This window comes from Podarcis liolepis, assembly GCF_965112155.1.
Source record: "Podarcis liolepis genome assembly, chromosome: 2".
Taxonomy (NCBI): domain Eukaryota; kingdom Metazoa; phylum Chordata; class Lepidosauria; order Squamata; family Lacertidae; genus Podarcis; species Podarcis liolepis.
This window is the reverse complement of record NC_139555.1, coordinates 38,380,028-38,403,133: the sequence shown is the minus strand read 5'-3', so window position 1 is coordinate 38,403,133 and position 23,106 is coordinate 38,380,028. Positions and strand designations below refer to the sequence as shown.

General features: G+C 39.9%; 2 protein-coding genes and 2 long non-coding RNA genes across 6 annotated transcripts in view; 2 read left to right on the top strand and 2 right to left on the bottom strand.

Moving 5' to 3' along the window:
* LOC310699598 overlaps nucleotides 1-3,093 on the bottom strand; it is a 187,531-nt gene extending 184,438 nt beyond the window's left edge. Inside the window, exon 1 of the long non-coding RNA XR_014522139.1 lies at nucleotides 3,023-3,093. This is a non-coding gene — a long non-coding RNA (uncharacterized lncRNA). The remainder of the gene's footprint in view (nucleotides 1-3,022) is intronic.
* LOC310699503 (myosin-1B) overlaps nucleotides 1-4,478 on the top strand; it is a 91,792-nt gene extending 87,314 nt beyond the window's left edge. The window contains exons 32-40 of the mRNA XM_083487425.1: nucleotides 70-235; nucleotides 562-686; nucleotides 945-1,253; nucleotides 1,347-1,550; nucleotides 1,961-2,086; nucleotides 2,178-2,348; nucleotides 2,443-2,547; nucleotides 3,044-3,139; nucleotides 4,188-4,478. Coding sequence (XP_083343551.1) covers nucleotides 70-235; nucleotides 562-686; nucleotides 945-1,253; nucleotides 1,347-1,550; nucleotides 1,961-2,086; nucleotides 2,178-2,348; nucleotides 2,443-2,547; nucleotides 3,044-3,139; nucleotides 4,188-4,340 — 1,455 coding nt within the window. The 3' untranslated portion in view covers nucleotides 4,341-4,478. The remainder of the gene's footprint in view (nucleotides 1-69; nucleotides 236-561; nucleotides 687-944; nucleotides 1,254-1,346; nucleotides 1,551-1,960; nucleotides 2,087-2,177; nucleotides 2,349-2,442; nucleotides 2,548-3,043; nucleotides 3,140-4,187) is intronic.
* A 1,477-nt stretch (nucleotides 4,479-5,955) lies between these two features.
* The window catches only part of LOC310699506 (myosin-4-like), a 46,495-nt gene continuing 29,344 nt past the window's right edge, over nucleotides 5,956-23,106 (top strand). Inside the window, exons 1-19 of one of the 3 annotated variants that reach the window (XM_083487432.1) lie at nucleotides 10,507-10,612; nucleotides 11,186-11,345; nucleotides 11,903-11,937; nucleotides 12,311-12,530; nucleotides 13,213-13,356; nucleotides 13,447-13,603; nucleotides 14,713-14,740; nucleotides 15,212-15,323; nucleotides 15,631-15,723; nucleotides 16,216-16,279; nucleotides 16,378-16,476; nucleotides 16,580-16,683; nucleotides 18,694-18,832; nucleotides 19,596-19,714; nucleotides 20,330-20,479; nucleotides 20,581-20,751; nucleotides 21,692-22,001; nucleotides 22,780-22,853; nucleotides 22,959-23,046. In XM_083487432.1, coding sequence (XP_083343558.1) covers nucleotides 12,324-12,530; nucleotides 13,213-13,356; nucleotides 13,447-13,603; nucleotides 14,713-14,740; nucleotides 15,212-15,323; nucleotides 15,631-15,723; nucleotides 16,216-16,279; nucleotides 16,378-16,476; nucleotides 16,580-16,683; nucleotides 18,694-18,832; nucleotides 19,596-19,714; nucleotides 20,330-20,479; nucleotides 20,581-20,751; nucleotides 21,692-22,001; nucleotides 22,780-22,853; nucleotides 22,959-23,046 — 2,059 coding nt within the window. In that variant the 5' untranslated portion in view covers nucleotides 10,507-10,612; nucleotides 11,186-11,345; nucleotides 11,903-11,937; nucleotides 12,311-12,323. Of the gene's footprint in view, nucleotides 6,357-10,301; nucleotides 10,613-11,185; nucleotides 11,346-11,902; nucleotides 11,938-12,310; nucleotides 12,531-13,212; nucleotides 13,357-13,446; nucleotides 13,604-14,712; nucleotides 14,741-15,211; nucleotides 15,324-15,630; nucleotides 15,724-16,215; nucleotides 16,280-16,377; nucleotides 16,477-16,579; nucleotides 16,684-18,693; nucleotides 18,833-19,595; nucleotides 19,715-20,329; nucleotides 20,480-20,580; nucleotides 20,752-21,691; nucleotides 22,002-22,779; nucleotides 22,854-22,958; nucleotides 23,047-23,106 lie in introns of those variants that run through there. The other 2 variants (XM_083487434.1, XM_083487433.1) reach the window with 2 other exon arrangements.
* The window catches only part of LOC310699619, a 50,277-nt gene continuing 44,193 nt past the window's right edge, over nucleotides 17,023-23,106 (bottom strand). The window contains exon 3 of the long non-coding RNA XR_014522162.1: nucleotides 17,023-18,120. This is a non-coding gene — a long non-coding RNA (uncharacterized lncRNA). The remainder of the gene's footprint in view (nucleotides 18,121-23,106) is intronic.

Below are 23,106 nucleotides of genomic sequence, written 5' to 3'. Positions count from 1 at the left end.
AATGAACCTATTGCATGAAGTTCTCAGGTCTAATGAATTCATTGCTTCTTTCTTGGTGGTGTTTTGCAGATTCTGGCAGACTGGAAACAGAAATTTGAAGAAGCCCAGTCTGAACTGGAAGCTTCCCAGAAGGAGTCTCGCTCTCTCAGCACAGAGCTCTTTAAGATGAAGAATGCTTATGAAGAATCCTTGGATCACTTGGAAACCTTGAAGCGTGAGAACAAGAATCTCCAACGTAAGTTAATAATTGTATATTCTAAGAAGCAGGTTTAGAATACTATAGGCACAAAACTGAGAAGCTATGTCTTACTTCCAAAGAACCAGCTGAATCATATAACTTCAAACAATCCTTCTCCCCAAGTCTAGGACAGACCCTGGTGTCCATAAGGTCATGCACTGTGTGTGCAGAACAACTAATCTATTCCACAAGGATGAGCTGGAATTAAAAAATAAAGCACTTTACCCCTCACCCCCATCCCACCCTAATGCTGTGTATCATCATCCATATTACAACAACTAAACTATTCATCTATTTCTCTTTACTTTGTGTAAAACCAATAGAGGAGATTTCTGATCTCACGGAACAGATCGCTGAGGGTGGAAAGGCTATCCATGAATTGGAGAAAGTGAAGAAGCAGATTGAGCAAGAGAAGTCTGAGCTGCAGGCTTCTCTAGAGGAAGCTGAGGTACACACACACACATATATATCATTCCTCTTAGAGAAAACAGGATAAAAGTATCTTGTTCTATGATATAAAACACTCAAAGAATTACTAACAGTGTTAACAGAATCATGATGGACACTTCTGTTTTGCTGTTGACTGGAGGAAAGAATGCACAAAATATTTATTTTTAAAGATGATGTCTAATGCATTTTAATAAAATGGAGAGGGGGCACTTATTTTAGTCTATTATTAATAGCTAATATAAATGGCTTTCTTAAGGCCTCACTGGAACATGAAGAAGGCAAAATCCTCCGCATCCAACTAGAGCTCAACCAGGTGAAGGCTGATATTGACAGGAGAATTGCAGAGAAAGATGAAGAAATTGATCAGCTGAAGAGGAATCACCTGAGAGTAGTAGAGTCCATGCAGAGCACACTAGATGCTGAAGTCAGGAGCCGGAATGATGCCCTGAGAGTAAAGAAGAAGATGGAGGGAGATCTGAATGAAATGGAAATCCAACTGAGCCATGCCAACCGCCAAGCTGCTGAGGCATTAAAGAACCTCAGGAACACACAAGGGCAGCTTAAGGTATCTGCAGTACAATGCCACACAGTTGAAAGTGAAATCCTGGAATTGCCATGTTGTTAAGGTCTTTGTGTCTCATAATAATTTGTTTGATAGGATACACAACTGCACTTGGATGATGCTGTTCGGAGCCAGGAAGATCTGAAGGAGCAAGTGGCCATGGTTGAGCGCAGAGCTAACCTTATGCAGGCTGAGATTGAGGAGCTCCGTGCAGCTCTGGAACAGACAGAGAGGGGCAGGAAAGTGGCTGAACAGGAGCTTCTGGATGCCAGTGAGCGTGTGCAACTTCTTCACACACAGGTAAGCTTCTAATATTGTAATGTGCCCCACCTTTCATTAACCGGTAGAGAAGAGCAGGCTGTTTATCTTTGGGGATGTTCTCTTCCATCCTGCTCCACCTTTAGCCATATTCCTTGAAGGAAACAAAGCTATGCCTAAATAATCTTTGCTTGCTCTTATACAAAACGTCTGTGGACATGACTATTTAGCTTATTTCTCTATGATTAGATTCAATGGTATGCATACTATGATATTTCCATCTCATTTGAAACTCTGGGGATTTAGGAATAAGAAATTCCAGGCAACTATTTGAGGCAGAGCTTCATTGAGTTCATTTCTAAGTAGATGTCATTGTTTCCTGCCTTTTAAAAATCCTGTCTTAGCTGTTTTAAGGCAATTTTTCAAATACTGTATGTTTCCCCCCCAAACAGAATACCAGCTTGATCAACACCAAGAAGAAGCTGGAAACAGACATTGCACAAATCCAAGGTGAAGTGGAAGAGACTATTCAAGAAGCCCGCAATGCAGAAGACAAGGCCAAGAAGGCCATCACTGATGTGAGTTGCAGGGAGTTTCCTTTTGAGATCTGAACCTGTATACATTTAGTATGGCTGATTTCTTGAACTGGTTTGGCAACTTTATTAATAGGCGGCCATGATGGCTGAGGAACTCAAGAAGGAACAAGACACCAGTGCCCATCTGGAGAGGATGAAGAAGAACTTGGAGCAGACCGTAAAGGATCTGCAACACCGTCTTGATGAGGCAGAACAGCTGGCAATGAAGGGTGGCAAGAAGCAGCTCCAGAAACTGGAGCACAGAGTGCGTATTCCTCATATATCTGTAGTCTTTATACATTTTGAACGTAAAGAATGCAATGGAATGCAAATTCTCCCTTCTTCTGTGCCTTCCTCAGGTACGTGAGCTGGAAGCTGAAGTTGAGAACGAGCAGAAGCGTGGTGCTGATGCTATCAAGGGTGTGCGCAAATATGAGAGACGGGTCAAGGAGCTGACCTACCAGGTGAGGGTGATAAAAATTTTTTTCAATAATACAGTCAAAGAAATGCTACTGAAGTTATTGAACACTCAAACTGGAAATGTTTAATAGTAGTGAAATAGAGTGAGAGAAATTCTTTTCAAAAATATTTTCTTCATCAAAGGTTTGTAATGGGGTAAATTACATGAACTCTTTATTTTCCCCTATTACAGTGTGAGCAGCTCCATCACTTATATCATCATATATCATCACTTATATCATCATAAACATGTCACTGCATTCCCATGCCCTGATATCCCCAACCAACCAAAAATACGGCCAATGCACAGCCCCCTGCCAAAAAAAACATTAATAGCTATTCATTTCCTCTTATCAAGCCCTCAACCTCTCTAATCCATGGAATGCTCTCCCACAACATATAGTGCAGGTTTCGCTCTAGAAAAACATATTATTTAAGAAAATCAAACTGAGGAATGAATTTTAAATTATATGAACTCACTTTTTTCTTCCATTTGTTCAGTCTGAGGAAGATCGGAAGAATGTTCTGAGGCTTCAGGATCTGGTGGACAAACTGCAAATGAAAGTGAAAGCTTATAAGAGACAATCTGAAGAAGCTGTAAGTATTGCACTGAAGATGGAACAATGGTTACATTTCAAATAAATCTGATTATATTTACTGTAATGAGTTTCATTAAAATGCCTGTGGGCCAAAGTCCTAAACAGTGGCACATTATCTGATACTACAAATAGGGAAAGCAAGAATCAAAAGGAAACTGTGAGATGGAAATACTAATTAAGTAATGAACGCAAGAATATTGCATAACACAAATACAGTGGTACCTCGCAAGACGAAAAACGCGCAAGACGAAAGAGTTTTCCGCTTTTTGAGTCGTTCCGCAAGACGAATTTCCCTATGGGCTTGCTTCGCAAGACGAAACGTCTTGTGAGTTCTTGCGAGTTTGTTTCCTTTTTCTTAAAGCCGCTAAGCCGTTAATAGCCGCTAAGCCGCTAATAGCCGTGCTTCACAAGACGAAAAAACCGCAAGACGAAGAGACTTGCGGAACGGATTAATTTCGTCTTGCGAGGCACCACTGTATGGAGAATATCATTTTTAAAAATGAGCTATAATAAAGGAGTGGATAGTTACACTTTAACAATTTTGACTTATGTGTATCTGTCATATTTTTAATTGGGAGTCTAGACTAGATTTCTCATAATTTTTTCCTTGACAGGCAGAAAATTAAGAACTGAACATTTTCCCAGCATGGAGAAAACTATATGTTGAATCCAGACTTAATTAAACTTAGAGTGGACCCATTGAAATAAATGAAACTTAATTAGTCATGACTAAGAAGACTCTACAAGATTTCAATGGATCTACTACTTAGGCAGTCTTGCTAGCCTGGTTTATATTTTAACACTTGCTAGGATTATAGGGATGATGATGATGATGATGATGATGATGATTAGTATTAATTTATATCCCACCCATCTGGCTGGGTTTCCATAAACTGGTGCCCACAAACTTGTAACAATAGTTAAATCACATAATCAAATAACGAAGAATCAAGACATTAGCATCCTGCTCTCAATCACCTGGTTATGGTTGAAATAAAAGAGAAGTTGGATTTTTAATAATATGGTTTTCATAATTTTATTCTCAGGAGGAACAATCCAACCTCAACCTCTCCAAATACCGCAAGATTCAGCATGAGTTGGAAGAAGCTGAAGAGAGGGCTGACATTGCAGAGTCACAGGTCAACAAACTGCGGGTGAAAACCCGTGATGCTGGAAAGGCAGTCAAAAGTGAAGAATAAGCATGTATAGAAACTTCAAGGTGACTGAAGAAATACACAAAATGTGAAGCTCTTCATCACTTTGATGTGTAATTATTGTTTGTTCTGTCCTCGGTGTCTAGGAAATAAAGACTGTAGAAACCTTTGCATACATAAAAATGTGCCATCCTTTTTGTGAATCTCACCCTCCTGGTGTTATCTCAAGCTTTTCCTCATCTGGTGGGTCTCCAAAGTGGTGAATAAGATTAAGTGAGCACTTAGACTAAGATTAAGTAGTCAGTTGTGACTGTAGTAGTTATTCTATTCACATATAGCTGTTCTTTTTTTGTGCCCCAGTTTTCTGATTATCAAAACTAAAATGCAAGTACTGTACTTAAGAAGAGCCTAAAGGCCCATCTAGTCTAGCATCCTATTTCCTATGGTGGCCAACCAATTGATTCTGCAAAGTCAACAAGAAAGGCATCAAAATGCAGTAGTTCTCCTTTATTTGTTGCCTCTCAGCAGCTGAGTTTCAGAGGAATCACTGGATATTTTTTCATTTGTTTACAATGTTCATATGCTGCCTTTCAGGCCAAAGCTTTCCTAAGGAAGCTTATGAAACATTATTAAAAGCCACAGTTCAAATTTTAAAACACAAATGAAATAATTCAAATAATTCAAAGCAACATCAGATTAAAACAATTTAAAATCAAACTTACAGAATGTAGACTTAAACATTTTTCACTTCCATTTAAGAACAGAGCAAACCTATTTCTTTGGGACAGAGTTCCAAGGGTGTGTGGCCACCATTGAAAAGGCCCTGTCTCTAGGGACCAACTAGTATAAGGTACTTATGGCAAGCCAATGAGCAGGGCCCCAGAGGTTATACCTGCCCCTTGCAGTTAATAGCAATTGACAAAACGATATAGTATATCCCTGGTGTACAGGTGTTACCTGAGCTTCTGGCTTAGGAAACAAACGAAAGAACAACCCCAACCCCAAATTAGCATCCTAGACAGGAGTTTCTGCTCTCATTCGGGACTTGTTTTACTGTATGTCCAAAATGTATTTTTTTGAACATTTAAAGTCCAACCAGTCCAGCAGTATATATAGTAAGAGAAAACCGAGTGGGAGGTGGGCAGGGCGTAGCTTTGCCAAAACCTATACAACTTACTCTCACTTTACATTAAATAATAATAATAATAATAATAATAATAATAATAATAATAATAATATGTAGTTGCAACCTTACATGGGTTGAGATCCCTGCATTGCAGAGGGTTGGACTAAGATGACCCCTCAGGGTGCCTTCCAATTCTATGGTTCTATGATAACAGAGAGCTGGGAAAACCCACCATTCCCTGGTCTACATTTATTTATTTCCCAGCCCTGAGCACAGTGGCTTTTCCTTGCTTCCCGGGCTTCCCACAGCCCAGTCAGCATCCTCTGATTTGCATTATTCTGCCTTTTTGTGCCTGGACCCCTGGAACCAAACACTTCTGTTGAGTGCTGGACAAACTGTACCTTCCTTTCACAACAAAACTAGGTGTAGGGGCTGGTGCAGAAAATTTCCATCTAATTTACTTAAATGATTTATTTTTTAGAGAAACATCCCATTTTACCCACACCACAATTACAAGAGCATAGGCTAAAGAGTGATTCAACACCCTATACTGCAGGACACACAACCGAATGAGATTATGGGATGTGCAGCATGGAACTGACTGTCTCCTCAAGCCACACAGATTTAAGGGTTCTTAAGGGGAACTCTGGTGAAGGGAAGCTATGGAGAGTGCTTTGCAGAAAAAAAAGTGGGACATTAGATAAAACAATGATCTGTTCCTGGGTACAGAAGAACCAACCTTTCCCCTAAAAGGAACAATACTTACAGATAGCTGTGAAAAACACTGTTCAGCGGCGGACCAAGGAAGGCAGCGTGTTTCAGAGATTGAAATCACAGACCAAAGAATCTAGCGGAGCTTATATCAAATGGCACCCTTTACTAAACAAGCTCGCTTCAAATTCCTCTTTCTGTGTGTCTCTCTGCAGTTTGTTGGGGTACTTCCTGATGGCCGTTCCCTGCTCTTGTCCTCTGTGTCAGTGGTTTATTCTGTCTACTGCTCCAGCTTTCCTACTTACTGTAGTTCCACGCTCATTTATGCAATGGGTTGTATGCACTTAAGTTTTACTTAGTGTAGTAAGCCCATTGAAATTAATGGAACCAAATAAAACAGTTGGACATTATAAATCCTCTGTGAATCTTCTACAATACAGAGAAATTTGGAGGAACTGATCCCTCAAAAGAGATTTCTCCTCAGACTGACCACCCACCCAGTGACAGCTGGTTCTAATAAGTTCTGACAGGAATTTGCTTTTACTCCATGCAGCTCTTGTTTAGACAGGCCTTCTGGCTACAGAGGCCTCCAGATATGGTTTTCAAGGCCTGACACTTCCAGATAATTTCCTAGGAAAATGTATCAAAGGCAAACAGTTGAAACACATAGAATTTACTGCTTAGGCTTATGTTGAAGAGAAAGTCAATGTTAAATGAGGAAACTATTGCGAAAAAGCGGTGTAGGATCTGATGCCCCGGCCATAAGAACAGTACAAAGCAGTTTTACTACTCATTCTGTTCCCACAGGAAATCTGGTAAACCAGTTCAGAGGGTGTGGGAGTGATTGGATTGAAGGTACAGATCCCTGACAGAATTCTTGGCAGTCTCACTAAATTACAGCTGCCAGGATAATTTGGGGAAGCCATGGCAGTTAAATGGGGGTGGAACTAAATATAATTTGTTATTGAGGGTATATTCAAATGGATAAAAGTTAGAAGCCATCTTTCTTCCACATGGAGAGCATACCCTCCAACATTTCTCCACTGAAAATAGGAACGTCCCATTCCATAATGATAATTTTACTACAGTATTTATACCCCACACATCCACTCTGGGCAGCTTCCAACATATATAAAAACATAATAAAACATTAAACAAAACTTTCCAATACAGGATTGCCCTCAGACAGCTTGGGGGTCAGATAACTTCATACCCTCCAATATTTCTCCAATGAAAGTAGAGACATCCTAAGGAAAAGTGGGACATTCCAGGATCAAATCAGAAACTGGGATGGCTTCTCTAAATCAGAGACATCCCTGGAAAATAGGGGCACTTGGGGGGTCTGGGAGAGCCTACATATTTAATAGGTTGTATGAAAGTTATAAACTCAGGTATAGTATTTCCCATAATGGATTCAACAACCTAGCCTGGGCCACTAACACCTTCTGAGAGTGACAGAACTATCTGCTGATCTCAGCATCCGATAGGGTCTTTGGGAAACAGGATAGTGGTGTTTCAAATATTTGGGGCCTACATCATTTAAATGGAGCAACTTGAATTGGGCCCTGAAATGCAGTGGCAACCGATGCAGCTGTTTAAAAACAGGGGTTATAGTATTACTTTATTTAAATTTAAGTTACAACTATTTGATAAAAACTACTTGAAGTCTGGAAATATAATATTTGAGAGGTATAAGTTAAGAAATGAAACAAGGTAATAATTTGCTGGCACTTTTACTATAAAGAACGCACGGTAGGGAGATGTGAGGAAGTCCAGTTAGTTATACAAAAAAAGGGTTATGAACAGTTGTGCTTTTTCTTTTTTTCTTTTTGCTTTGCTATATTATCTGTTGGTGTAATTGTATGTCTTTTTTGTTTGTTACTTCTTTGGTGAAGGGTTTTCATGTAATTGTTAAATAATCTTTTGTTTTATGTTTGAAAACTGAATAAAAATATTTATATATAAAAAAACAACACAGGGGTTATAGGAGATCTAAAGGGAACCCCAGTCAGTAAACTGGCAGCTGCATTTTGGACCAGTTGACGTTTCCAAAGTCATCTTCAAGGGCAGCCCCATGTAAAGCACATTGCAATAATTCAGTTTGAAATTTATCAGAGCATGGAGTACAGTTGCCAAGTCATTTCAAGTTCACAGTGAGATGCAGCTGGAACTGGAAATAGGCACTCCTTGCCACTGAGACCACCTGAGCCTCTAGTGACAGTGTTGGATCTAGGAGTGTTGGAAAAGAGAACACATCTATCTTTTCAGAATTCAGCTTCAATTTGTTGGCCCACATCCAACCCATCACTGCTTCCAAACGCTTGTTTAGCACCTCAGCCATCTCTCCTGATTCAGATGGAACTGAGAGATAGAGCTTCACTCCAAAAGTCACAGTGGTTTCATACTAGTGTTACATAGCATGAGGGCCAAGATGGAACCCTTCAGAATACCACAGGAAAGTTCCCATGATATCATACAGTGATCCTCTGGCCCATAATTACCGTACTTTTCCGTGTATAAGATTAGGGATTTTTTTACTAAAAAATAATGTTAAAGGGGGTGTAGTCTTATACACAGGAGCAATCCCCCCCCATTTTCTTCATTTTGAGGCCTCCAAAATAGGGGGCATCTTATACATGGGAGCGTCTTATAGACAGAAAGCAGTCCTAAAGATTTCGACTAAACTGCGGGAGGCAGTGGAAGACAGAAGTGCCTGGCATGCTCTGGTCCATGGGGTCACGAAGAGTCGGACACAACTAAACGACTAAACAACAACAACAAAAGTCCTAAAAATAGGAGCAAAACCATGGAAGAACAATGCCCTAAACCCCCATTTTCCTGAGCCAATCCCAAAAGATATCATGGTCAACAGCATCAAAAGCTGCCAAGCGTTCAAGGAGAATGAGCAGGGTTGCACTCCCCCATCTCTCTCCTGACAAATGTCATCAACCAGGATGACTAGGACAATTTTAGTGCCATGACTGGTCCTGAAGCTGAATTGAAATTGACCTGATATTCAGTTTCCTCCAAACATTCCTGAAACTGAACTGCTGCCACATTCTTGAGTAGGGCCACAGGACAATGGTTATTTAACAATTCCAGGTCCAGGGAGGTTCTCTTAAGGAGGTAATGTAGCACTGCTTTCTTCAAGGTCTAAGCAATGATTCTGAAACATACTAAAGAGTAGCAGAAAGGACCCAAATGCTTGAGATGCATGTGTGTGTGTGTGTGTGTGTGTGTGTGTGTGTGTGTGTGTGTGATGTGCCTTTTACTCTGACCAATAGACATCAGAGCAAATTTCACTGCCACCACAAAATTCCTTAGGGGATTCGTAATGCAGCAGGAATTTTAAGCTGTCTGGAACCTCTTGAATTAACTCAAGTTCTATAAGTTTTTGATCTGGCAAAGCAGCATTGTGCAGCAATAATGAATGAGAACGAAACATTATTGCATATAGCATTTTGCTGGCAGTGTGAACCCCTGAGAATCCCCCAGCATCACAGCAGTCTAGGTTACTCCACTATGACTAGATGGCACACAGTGGTTCCCTGTAGGCTCAGCCCACCAATGAGGCATGGGGAAGTGACCACCTCCAGCTGCAGACTCAGGACAAGCTCAGTTGGGAGGTGCAGCAGATCTGTTCCTATCACCACCCGCTGTGTGCCACCACTGTCCGCTTCCCTCCGGGAAGAGGAAGCCACAGCCTTAAGAGAGAAGGCTAACTGAAAAGGCACTCAAACCTCTCCTTCTCTAAAACATTCCAGACTACAGTATTACCTGCCAAGCCTTTTGTTCAAAATTCCACAGGGGGCTTATTGTGTCTTGAGCTTCTTTATAAGTGGCATGCTTTTTCTTGCAGATGCTTGACATTTGTTTTGTTAACAGAGGACTAGATTTAAGAATTTTGTTGTGCCAATCAAGGTATTGCCACTATTGTTGCTCCTCACACACTGTTTTTGGTTTAAAACAAACAAACAAAGAAACATAGGCACAGACCTTGCAAAGGGCGTATTCACTCTCCAGCTTCTATTCAATTCTCAGCCCCTATCCTCCTTAGCCTCCCTAAGGATGTTGAGCTTCTTACAGGCCATTTTATTAGCCGCCACCCCCAATCCCCATGTGAAATTGTGGCAGGTCAGATTGGTCCTGCTTAGGATCTTACATGACTCTATGAGAATTCAGCCAGTATGTGACACTCGCCTCTGCATCCACAACCACGCATATTTAGAAGGAAATAAGTTCTGTGCTCTTCTATTGGCTCCAGATATTATTATTAGCTTGGAATATGATCATGTCTTCTGGGGCTTATTGGTATCTAAGGAGGAGTGCAATAATGGTTTTAACAAGGTCCGGAAGGGTTCTTTTCATTAGACATGAAGTGACTTTCTCTTGTACAGTTCTGAGGGAATCAGTATGGGGAATCTTGGAAGAACTGCTTTAACCTTGAGGAAATGAACTGACAGCTGACAGTAATGGAGAGGTAACACTTGTTTGTGAAAGAATGTGGCTGCTGATTCCTCTGATGTTACGCATTTTACTTTGAAGTTTCAGATTTGGAGTTCTCTAAAATCTCTATTTAAAAAATAATAATCAAAAATATTCTGAGAGGTAATATCTACCCAGCCCAATTTACTGTTGTATTAACCAAGCTTAATAATGTGCTTAAAATGCAAACCGGTTTCAAACGTTTGTAAGATCATATTCTAAAATTGTAAACTAGCATCCTATCTGTGTGGGTGAAGGGATTTCAGAAGGTTAGAGAATTGATTTGCTCTCTTGCTTTTGAGTAGACACTGTTAATTTAATATGAATTAAGAAAATTAATTCCCCTTGGACCTCTTAACAAGCCATTTCTTGCTTGAGTGATGTTCCATTGGAATATACAGATTTTTCCCTATTTGAGACATCACCACAACCCTCTCTAGACTAGAGTTTTCTGCATTAGGTATGGAAGCTGGCAGTGGGTGATATAATGTCAGAGGAGGAAAAGAAATTTCTGACCAGCTGACTCCTTGTAACCTTTAGCTAATCATGTCCCTCCCTTAATTAACAGAAAGAGCATGTGAGATCAGGTCTTCAACACATTTGCAACTAAAGAATAAATTATTAATTCACCAAAAATAGAGGCCTAGAATGCTGCGTTGGCAGATGGCTGTGTATAAAGGCTGTAAGGCCCAAGTCTCCTTGATTCTTCACTAGTTCACTATCTCAAGGTAAGTCACAGTCTTTGCTGTGTTCTAAGGAAGCCAGAACTTTTGCCCTTGTTCAAGGCTGTATGTGACTGCTTCTCCAGATATCCTAATATAATGCTGAGTGTCAATAGCATTAATACAGTTGTGGTCACAGTTGCAGGAATGTACATTTATTGGCCTTTCCATAAATGCCATTTTACAAATTTGTTATTGTTCCAAATTCCTCAGATGCAAACTTTAAAAAAATCCAACATGCCAAAAGAAATGCAAATAAAGTAAATATATAATATGTTTCATAATTAATAATGTATTTGTTTAAAAGTATGCTTATTACTGATAGTAGGGGATAAATGCAAGAACAAGTCTGTATATGAATACAAGTGTTCTTGCTCCTAGGTGGCAATATTAGTAAGAAATTGTAAATAATTTGATTTGCTGTAAAATGCAGTTTTTTCAGTTATGCCCTTTATTGCAAATTCACTGTTTTGGATTAAAATATCAAGGAAATTCAGCTATATACCAAGTCCATGCTATTTTTCTGATTAATTTCTTTATTTCTTTCTGTTCACATTCAAAAGATTCAGATCTTAATCTGCCTTCTTAGTGACTGAAGGTAAGAACCATTTCATTTTAAATTCAGCATGCATAAATGGTTACAATATAAATAACCAGTATACTTAAATACCGTGCACAGTACTGCACAGAACAAACTAAAGCAGAATAAATCCACCACTATTTCACTATCGTTGTCAAGAAGATGTTACAGAATACATCCACAATACAACATCAGTCTGGGGAGGGCCAGAATCTCTTGCTCTTTTAACATTCACAAATGCATATTTTCTTAGTGTGGGACCATAGTAAGGAGAATGTAAATGTTGGAACATGACCAATAGTCAGAAATACTGGTGTTATCACTGTCAGTTTTGTTGAGCACATAAATACTGTGGGTGCAATTATACCTTAAACTTCTTTAATTCCTTCAGCCAATCTATAATCATGACCTCAGACTCTGAAATGGCTGTATTTGGAGAGGCGGCTCCTTTTCTCCGGAAACCGGAGAAGGAGAGAATTGAGGCTCAGAATCGTCCATTTGATGCTAAAGCAGCCTGCTTTGTGACAGATGACAAAGAAATGTACGTCAAAGGCACTATACTGAGTAGAGAGCCGGGGAAAATCACTGTCAAAATTGAGCAAGATGACCGTGTAAGTAGGAATCTATCCTACCTGTTTCACTGAATGGTTCTTGGTTACCTAGTTCAAGGTTGGCCAGCTTCTGCAGTCTAGGGTACCACTTTGTTTTTCCAGAAAGTGGTCTGGAGACTGGGAGTAGTCAACCATTAAAATATTGGCACTATCTAACCATAAACGCTTGGGAATTATGAAGCAAATATGCTAAGTCTGAATATTACATGCCAACATGTATAGTGCCACAACACACACAAAACTCAAAAGAGATGTTTAACATTAATTGTGCTGAGATGAAAGATAAGGAGTTTTGTGAATCTTTTCAACCCTCCCTCCATTCTAGTGGTTTTCAAGTAAGCTTTTAAATTCAGGACAGTATTTGTTGTTTTCAAGTAAGCTTTTAAATTCAGGACAGTATTTGTTATTGGGTCATGTCTCTGCTGCTTCAGGAACCATTTTAATATTATTATTTTTATGAAATCAACCTAAGTTGGAGTTCATTTAGCAGTCCCTCAAAAATATCTTTCACCCACCAAAACGTTCAGCACTAAACATAAAAATGTGGGGTCCCTATTGGAAATTTATAAATATTGGGATCCAATACAATCCCAGAGACCTCTAGTTGAAAATAATGGCCTACTTTCAAAATACTTACCTCTCTCATATTTGTTCATCTTCTCTATAACCCTTTCCCTCCCAGACTGTGACAGTTAAGGAAGATCAGGTTTTTGCCATGAATCCTCCCAAATTTGATAAAATTGAGGACATGGTTATGATGACCCATCTCCACGAGCCTGCTGTCTTGTATAACCTCAAAGAGCGTTATGCTTCTTGGATGATCTATGTAAGTTGAAACTGAATCTGAAGCCTAGTTTGTTTCTTTTTCAATCCATCAACTATGTACCATGATATGCATTGTCTCCTTTTTCTTCAGACCTACTCAGGTCTCTTCTGTGTCACTGTCAACCCTTACAAATGGCTGCCGGTATATAACCCAGAAGTAGTGTCTGGTTACAGGGGCAAAAAACGGCAAGAGGCGCCTCCTCATATCTTCTCTATCTCTGACAATGCCTATCAGTTTATGTTAACTGGTGAGTACTCAGAAGTTAGTGTGCAACTAGAGTGCAAAGTTCAAACCTACACATTACAGAAATATTTGAGGCATAGAAGTTTAACAAATTACATGCCCCACAACCCTCATTTTGGAGGGATATACATCCATGTAGTCTTCTTAGCATGAGCAGTCGGACCCATTTGCCAACATCTCTTCCAACTATCAGTATCCATCTCCTCAGCCAAAATTCCATTTGTTTCACCTTCCTTTTAGAGGTGAGGCTAAACAGGTAAAATTCTGTCTGAGGAGATGGAGATTGATAGTTGAGAGAGAAGGAGAGATGCTGGTTGGATGAAGCTGTCCCACCCTTACCGAAGAACAAGAGGACTGAGCTTCAAGCATTTCAGAAGGAGCAAGAGAAGTGTTCACATTCCTTCACTATTCCTCCTATGCAAATTGCTTCTTCGGCATAATATCAGAAGTCAGATAAGAGGGTTTGCCTAACCACCACAGGTACTTTTTGAGAGAGGTGCTTTAAGACATTTATCTAGTTATTTGAAGTAGGATCTTGGGTGGAAAGCTAGTGCTATAAGCTCATTGGCTGGGAAAGGTCTTCTTTTCTCCAGTTCCTGCCAACTTTCCAAAAGCAGTCAAGTTGAAGAAATTATTAGATATGGCACATGGGAGAGGAGGTAGCAAGGTTCACGTTTCTAGCCCATGTCCTCTAATGCCCGGTTTCTGATACTCAACTCCTCACCTTCCAGCATCCCCATACCTTGAAACACTCTCTACTATAAGAAATTGGAAGAGGGTGACAAGATGCCATTCTGAAGTGATCCTCTTACATATACATAGCACAGTTTATCCATAGCATGTTTTCAGCTGACTAATCTGTAAGAAGGAGGCGGACTGTAGTTCAGTGGCAGGGTACACTGAAGCAAAGCAAATGGTCAGTGTCCTTAGCATCTCCACTTGGGGCTGAAAAAGTTCCCTATCTGAAATGCTGAGAACCACTGCTAGTCAGTATAAGCAGTAATGAGCTTTATGAACCCTAGATCTGACAATTCCTAAGCATAATCCTCAGATCAGCCCTTATAGAGTTTGACTAGAAACAGAACTGACTGGTATCTCCTTTTTACCTTTCAGACCGCGAAAACCAGTCAGTCCTGATTACGTGAGTATTCCCCCCCCCCCCCCGAATAGCTAATGTTGTAGGAGCGGATAATACAGTCATTGGTTGTTTCCACACTTCAAGTTGTTTACAAAACAAAACAAAATTGAATATGGAAAAAGAAGTACAGTGGTACCTCGGGTTAAGTACTTAATTCGTTCCGGAGGTCCATTCTTAACCTGAAACTGTTCTTAACCTGAAGCACCACTTTAGTTAATGGGGCCTCCTGCTGCTGCGCCGCAGGAGCCCGATTTCTGTTCTTACCCTGAAGCAAAGTTCTTAACCTGAAGCACTATTTCTGAGTTACCGGAGTGTGTAACTTGAAGCATATGTAACCTGAAGTGTATGTAACCTGAGGTACCACTGTATTTAATTACTGGCAAACAAGGCAGGGGGGGGGAAGGAGGGGGGTATAATCACCACAATAAGAAAGAAAGACTAAGATAATTAGTTTGGACTCCTTTGTTCCAACAGTGGAGAATCCGGTGCAGGAAAAACTGTGAACACCAAGCGTGTCATCCAGTACTTTGCGACAATTGCAGTTGCTGGGGACAAGAAGAAGGAACCTCAACCGGGTAAAATGAAGGTTTGTGATACTGATAAAAGTTTTCAATGGCTATTTCATACTGTTGTTATTTTGGAAATATCAGTAATGCACCCTAACTTTAGCAGATGTAAAAATCAAAATTAGCTGAAGACACACAGAGAGAAATGTAAGCGACTTACATTAACCATTTCTTTGATCCACCCCTACTGCATCCCTTCTCTTGAAGGGAGATCTCATTTTAAAGTTTTGTGTAGTTTAACAGAATGCTTAAAGCTGCCATAATGAACTGTGATCTTCAATGCTTTCCAAGCACAATTTCACAGGAAATTTCTCATGTTATAATTAGGGAACCCTGGAGGATCAAATCATCCAGGCTAACCCTCTACTGGAAGCCTTTGGCAATGCCAAGACTGTGAGAAATGACAACTCTTCACGTTTTGTAAGTTCTGACCATTTATGTATGTATGTATGTATTTATGTATGTATGATTTGCTCAGTTGCAGTGGTGTAGCGTGGGGGGTGCAGAGGGGGCCGGCCGCACCGGGCGCAACATCGGGGGGGGGCGCTCGCACTCGCAGCTCTCTGCCCCTACCTGGCTCACTCACTCTCTCTCACTGCAGTGCTGGCTGTGCGAATCTGATCTGAGCCGCCGGGTCGCCGCCCACTGTGGAGGGGGGGTGCCAGGCGTGCGGTGCGGTGCGGAGAGAGAGCGAGGGACTATCTGGGGGAGGGACAGTGCAGCGGGGGGGCGCAAATTACTTGCCTTGCCCTGGGTTAGGGGGCGCAAATTACTTGCCTTGCCCCGGGTGCTGACAACCCACGCTACGCCACTGCTCAGTTGTGCAGAAAATCTGCATGTTATAAATTAAATATGTGTTCACTTCCTACCAAATTTGCAAGAGAAGACTTATACCAATGTTCAATTCACCAGGGAAAATTTATCAGAATTCATTTTGGGACCACAGGAAAGCTGGCATCTGCAGACATTGAAACCTGTGAGTGGCTGCCCCATTTCTACTTGATAAATTAAGCACAGTATTACAAAGAACACCTTGGACTTTGCTTATTTGTTTTTATATTCAAATTCTCACAGATCTTCTGGAGAAATCTAGAGTGACATTTCAGCTCTCTGCTGAAAGGAGCTATCACATATTTTACCAGATAATGTCAAATAAGAAACCAGAGTTGATTGGTAAGAGGAAGCAACATGGAAACCCATTTTACTGCCTTTATTCAAGCTATTCAAAAGGAAACCAACATAGTTGCTCTTTTTCTTTTTTCTTTTTTGCTTGCAGACCTTATGCTCATTTCCACCAATCCCTATGATTTCCCATTTGTGAGTCAGGGGGAACTCACTGTGGCCAGCATAGATGATGCAGAAGAGCTGTTAGCAACTGATGTAAGTCTCCCTGAGGGTGTTTGAAAATGATCATTTTATAGTGCCCTAAATGCACATTTGTTTCTCAGTTGATGAGGGGGATTCAGATATCTTTCCCCAAAGAAAGGTTCCTAATGCAGAGTGATTGCATTTGCCCAGCAGTCTAACTTAGCAGATGTACTGAAGCAGTGCTCTGTGAAATCTGGTTCTGTGTGGTTATGAACAAATATTGACAGTTTCCACTGGGACAAAACGAGTTACAAATTCATTATTTGCCCATTTTTCCAGAAACATGAATTACCCAGAAAGATAAGTACCAGAGTAGTCTATGAAAGTGTTCTAAATTTGTCGTGGATTTATTACACAAATTAAGACATTTCTGAAGATACACAGCAAAAATAATTATTGATTTGGTTTATCACAATATACAATTGGAAATATCTGGAATGTGGAATACTGCAAATTAAGCTTTGGTAAAATGCATGTTTGGGAATATTTGGAGGACATTGAGGATCAGTGAGTGTTAGAAGGAATGCATTGAGTATTTTAATGGAAATCATTGTTGTTGGTGCTTCTTCTAATCTTACTTTCAACCTGAAGGCAGAAACATCAGGTGAAAATGTCTATTTGGCAGCACTGCGCACACTGTGTGGCGACAAGTCAATTGACTGAACCCAATTAAGAGTGATTCACAAATGGAAACAGGTTTCTGTTGTTTCCATTTGTGAAAAGAGCACAAATGACTACTAAGAACTTGAGGAGGAAGAGCCCTTATCTCCTTGGTTACAGATGATCCTGGTGGCCTGTCTGACATAATTTGGTGGTAGGAAGAGAATAATTTTTATTTATTTATATTGGTTAGTTGCTCTTCTTACATAACTGAAAGCAACTTACACTAAAACCAATTAAGAACAACAATAAGGATATACTAGGCTTCATCTAGTTGCCTTCTCCTCCACTTCCACCTACTTAACAGGTGACCTGTTTTATCAGAGCTACGGACAGTGCTGCTGATCACATCTTAGGCAGAGCAAACTGTGGCTTCTGTGACACAACAGTGGGCAGTCTTACAGTGTCCTATAAGTTTCCTTTGTCAGTCTGAGCAACTTCCGTGACAAGGGCAAGATCTTCCAAAACATTCTGTGAGCATGCAGTCAAAATATCTCAGTCGCTACCATTAACTGCAGTTGAGATCAGAATATTAAAGCTTTTTTATGAGTCCCTGGTTATTTTTCTATGCATAAGAGATTGTAATTGGATGGTTAGTTACCTGCATCCTAACACAAACTGAATCACTGTTTAATCAATTACAGAAGATAATGGTTGGGATGTAAAATTACAGAGGGCTTTTGCATCCCCAAGTGGTACAGGATGGTCATTGCTGCTAGAGAACAGAATTCACAAGAGTTCACCTTCATTTCCTTTGGAGTGGTGAGGAGAGCTTTAGCTGATTTCACCCTGTAAAAAAAAAGGGGGGGGGGAATTGAGTTTAATCTGAACAGTACGTTTCCTGAAAATACATTAGAGGGCATGGAAGCACATAGACAAAAATAACCTTGTTGTTATTTACACTGCTTGTAGATCATAGACACTCCTGTAAAGCTCAGAATGCTATTATGCAAGACAAAAAACTAGGAATGGCAGATCAGGGTTTCACACATTGGATAGGGCAAGAAGGATAATGGTGGGATCTCTATTCTGTGGAAAACTGGAATAATGGGTATCCATTATTTTACGTCAGCTTTGATGATTTGGGTAAGTGATGGTATCTTATAGGAAATGACATGAAATATTTCTTCCCTGAAAAAAACAGTACTTACTTAGATGTGTGGGTGGCCTTTAACTTTTCCACTTGCAGAACCCACTAATCCACTATAGCATTGTGAATCGTTATTGACAGGTAGGAGTGCTTCTGTCTCCTTTGTATGAATTAAGTGCTCTTCATTTTTTATTTTTGCTTTCAAATGCCATCTACCGTTGGAGACTTCCACAAACTTAGCCTCTGTATATTTTTCTTGTTACTCTCTGCAGAGTGCCATTGACATCCTGGGCTTCACTGCTGAAGAGAGGGTTGGAATCTATAAGCTGACAGGGGCAGTGATGCATTATGGGAACTTGAAATTCAAGCAGAAGCAGCGGGAGGAGCAAGCAGAGCCAGATGGTACTGAAGGTAAATGTTATATGGTACATTGTCCTCAAGTCTGCATTATATGTGTTGGCTGTTCTGTGGCCAGCTTTTTCTTTTTCTTTTCTTTTTTTTTACAATTCCCAATTCAATCTTTATTATTTTTTAAAACATACATTTATACAACATTTATACAACACTCTGTTTTTGTTTGTAACAAAAAATGATGGCAACTGAACCAAAGATACTTTTTATACCTCACAATACACATGACACTACCATTTATGGAAAGAAAGAAAAAAGAAATAAAGAAAGAGAAAAGAAAAGGAAAAGAAAAAGAAAAAAATAAAGAAGAAAAAGTAGTTGAGATTTTAAAAAAGACTTCTAAACATTGTCATTGTACGTTATCTGTTAAATACACTTTTACCGCACAGTTACTTTTTTCTTCTATTTTTTATTGTATTTCTATGTAGATTGTCAATTACCTTTATATACTACAAGGCTCAGTCTAGGTCTGCCAGGAGATTACCCCTTATACCATGGTGGCCAGCTTTTTCTGATGACCAGATTGTATGTAAAAGCACGTTCCGCTCCACACTTTTAACAAAAATGTACAATGACTGGATGAAAATATTAAAGCCAATTGCATCCTATATGGGTATTATATAAAGTCACCATCTCTACAGACAACTGGACGGCTTTTTTGTGGGTGTAACATGGAGTTTCTGAATGCTGTTGATGACTCCAGAGCTGATGGTGGACTGTATAGAGTTAATATTTGTTTTTGTTTTCATTTACTTATATCTAGTGGCTGACAAAGCAGGCTACTTAATGGGCCTAAACTCTGCAGATTTGCTTAAAGGTTTGTGCTACCCACGAGTGAAAGTTGGAAATGAATATGTGACTAAAGGACAAAATGTTCAGCAGGTACATTTTCATTGTGATATTTGCTTTTAAACTAGCAGTTTTGTCCTGAAGTATTTTATATATGTAAATGTATGCATTAAATTGATTGTAGGCACACCGCAGGCCTTAGTAGGACCCTCGGGGAATGTAACAATATATCAAACCTTAATAAACTTGAAACAATATATTTTGAAAAAATAGAACAATTATAAAGCACTATGATAAATAACAATTCATGTCCAAAACAGGAGCAGATTCCTACAGACCCACAGTGAAATCTGAAAAGAAAAATGAAAATGTCTCCAGAACAAACTAACCTCAAGCTTCTTAACAGCTGAAAGGCAAAATTGAGTGGTTCTTCCAAACATTTATACAGGGGAGTTTTACAGTGAGAACATTACAATGGAGAATGCGCTGTCCTTTGTACCAGCCAACCTCATATCAATCAGTGCTAGTGGTGGGAACATGATCTTGCCTGATGAGCAGAGCACTCAGGGAGTACTCATATAGGAAAGATTTCCTGACATTCAAGCCATTTATGGCTTTTAAGGACAAGAACAGCACATGAAAATTAATTGGAAGCAAGTACAGCTCTTTTTTAAATAGAAATTCTTCACTTGCTTCTCATTGGGATAGGTGTACAATTCTGTGGGTGCGCTCGCAAAATCTGTCTATGAAAAGATGTTCCTGTGGATGGTGACACGCATTAACCAGCAGCTGGACACCAAACAGCAAAGGCAGCATTTCATAGGGGTGCTGGACATTGCTGGCTTTGAGATCTTCGATGTAAGTGAACATTAATCCTACACAACAAAATAAAAAAAAAAAAACATTCAAAATGTCCATGCTCATTTAAAAACACAAAAACTATTATTTTGCTTGTAAAGTACAACAGCCTGGAGCAGCTGTGCATCAACTTCACCAACGAGAAACTGCAACAGTTTTTCAACCATCACATGTTTGTGCTGGAGCAAGAGGAGTACAAGAAAGAAGGAATCGATTGGGAGTTCATTGACTTTGGAATGGACCTGGCTGCCTGCATTGAACTCATTGAGAAGGTAAGAGATGCTTTCTGTTTTAACTCTCAGGATTTCTTGGCAAAAGACGTGCAATTAAATGAATTTCTGTACCTGAGCAGTTCAACCTATAATTCTGACTTAATACTTAAACAGTAGTTCCTTTGTGGTGTTTTTATCCTAAACTAAACAAGGTGAGTGGGTGACCCATGCCATCAAAAATGATGAGATGGGAATGGCAGAGTCAATAGAAAGCAAGGCAAATGGGACAGGTGGGCATGAAGGGCTGAGGCTCTGAGAAGAACGTTGCAGGGCCTAGACAAGTAGTAGATCATGGAAGAGCATGACGATGAGGCGCACCTGTATACCGCACACCTGCGTGGCCTGATGAATAGACAAGGAATTTGCAGAGAGAGGAAGCTGATACAGGGAAACAAACAAGTTGCAATGGAACACAGAGAGAAGATTCGGTAAAGCTAACTGGGCCCAGGATATTAAATAAGTTGAGCAGGGGCTAGGCTTAGCTCATTTCTTGGAAAGCTCTGATGATCATGATCATAATGATGATCATGAAAGTGGGGAGGGTGCCTTTGGTTTAATGTATTCAGTTTAACCTATCTCTCCAACAGGTTTCTCAAGGCAGCTTACAAACGTGTCACATTTTGCACTCCCAGTGGTCCTGCTGCGTAGGTTAGATTGAATTATAGTAGCAAGCATTTGAACGCAACTATGTATCTGTTGCATCACACATGACTCCATCCGCCTCTCATATTTACTGATTCCCAACAGAAACTGTTGGTTTTGAATCAGTAAAAAATAATAATGCCTTGTGTCATTTAATGTCAATGTGTAGTTATTAACTTTACATTCAGAGACAATAGCAATGCTCCAGAATAGTACTTGTGATGCAGAACAGTGATGCATTGTACACTCCACTGAACAGTGTCTGTTTCTCTACACCTGCTCTTCTTGTTCCCTCCAGCCAATGGGCATTTTCTCCATCCTAGAAGAAGAGTGCATGTTCCCCAAGGCAACAGACACATCTTTCAAGAACAAGCTCTATGACCAGCATCTTGGCAAAAGCAACAACTTCCAGAAACCCAAGCCTGTCAAAGGCAAGGCTGAGGCCCACTTCTCCCTGGTCCATTATGCTGGCACTGTGGACTACAACATCAGCGGGTGGCTGGACAAGAACAAGGACCCCCTGAATGAAACAATTGTAGGACTCTATCAGAAATCATCACTGAAACTGCTGTCCTTCCTTTATTCCAACTATGCTGGTACAGATGCAGGTAAGCACTATTTCTGAAAAGCATAGATCTGTTTAACATCTTTTGTTTCTTGTTTACCTCTGTTTGAATCTCTTGATTCAGCCATTCTGATAAGGAATCAGAGGAATTGCTTCACCTGGGTCCATATGTCCACATAGCCCCACAGAAGCCACATACGTAGCTCAGGCTGACATCCTGCTCATCTATTCTAGGGAATTGTAAGGTCAGATGAGACCTCCAGGTATAGGGCGATATATAAATTCAAGAAATTATAATAATAAATAATATGTAGGGGAAGAGAAACTCAGCAAGTTTTGGGGATACTGATTCTTACAGTTCTGGTAAGACACTAAAGAACCAAAACAAAAGTTCTCTTCCAAATTTAGTTTTAAATTGAACTAAAAGGGGAAAGACTACTTTGGATTTCTGTGCCCATCAGGGAAAAAGGCAGGGTATATAATAATAATAATAATAATAATAATAATAATAATAATAATAATAATAATAATTAATAATAATTTCACATGTTACTCTTACATACAACTACTTCTCCTGGACTGTGTCTAAAAACAGGAAACTTGCTGACTTAGCAGTCATTTACTATACTCTGAATCATGTATCCTTTATCTTACCTTGATCTGGTGCTCTTTTCCAAGGTATATACTACCTCAACTCTTTCCCAGCCATCACAGAGCTAGTTGAATGGATATGTGTTTGTATGCTATTTAATATCTCAAGAGACAGGGAGGATTCTATTTAAGAGTATAGCATCTCACATGGCTGCTGTTTTGTTTGAAAGGTGACAGCGGTGGCAGCAAGAAAGGTGCCAAGAAGAAGGGTGGCTCTTTCCAGACAGTATCCGCTGTATTCAGAGTATGTGGCACTTCTTTCAGCTCTCCCCTTTATAGTATAGATTAACATGGGAAACAGACCTGTGTGCTACTGCATTTAGAATCCATTTCTTTTCTTCTGATACAGGAGAATTTAAACAAGCTGATGACCAATCTGAGAAGTACTCATCCTCACTTTGTGCGCTGTCTAATTCCTAATGAGACTAAGACACCCGGTGAGTTACTGTGTCTCGTTGTGTTGAATCATTTCCCTATCTGAAGTTGGTAAAATTGCC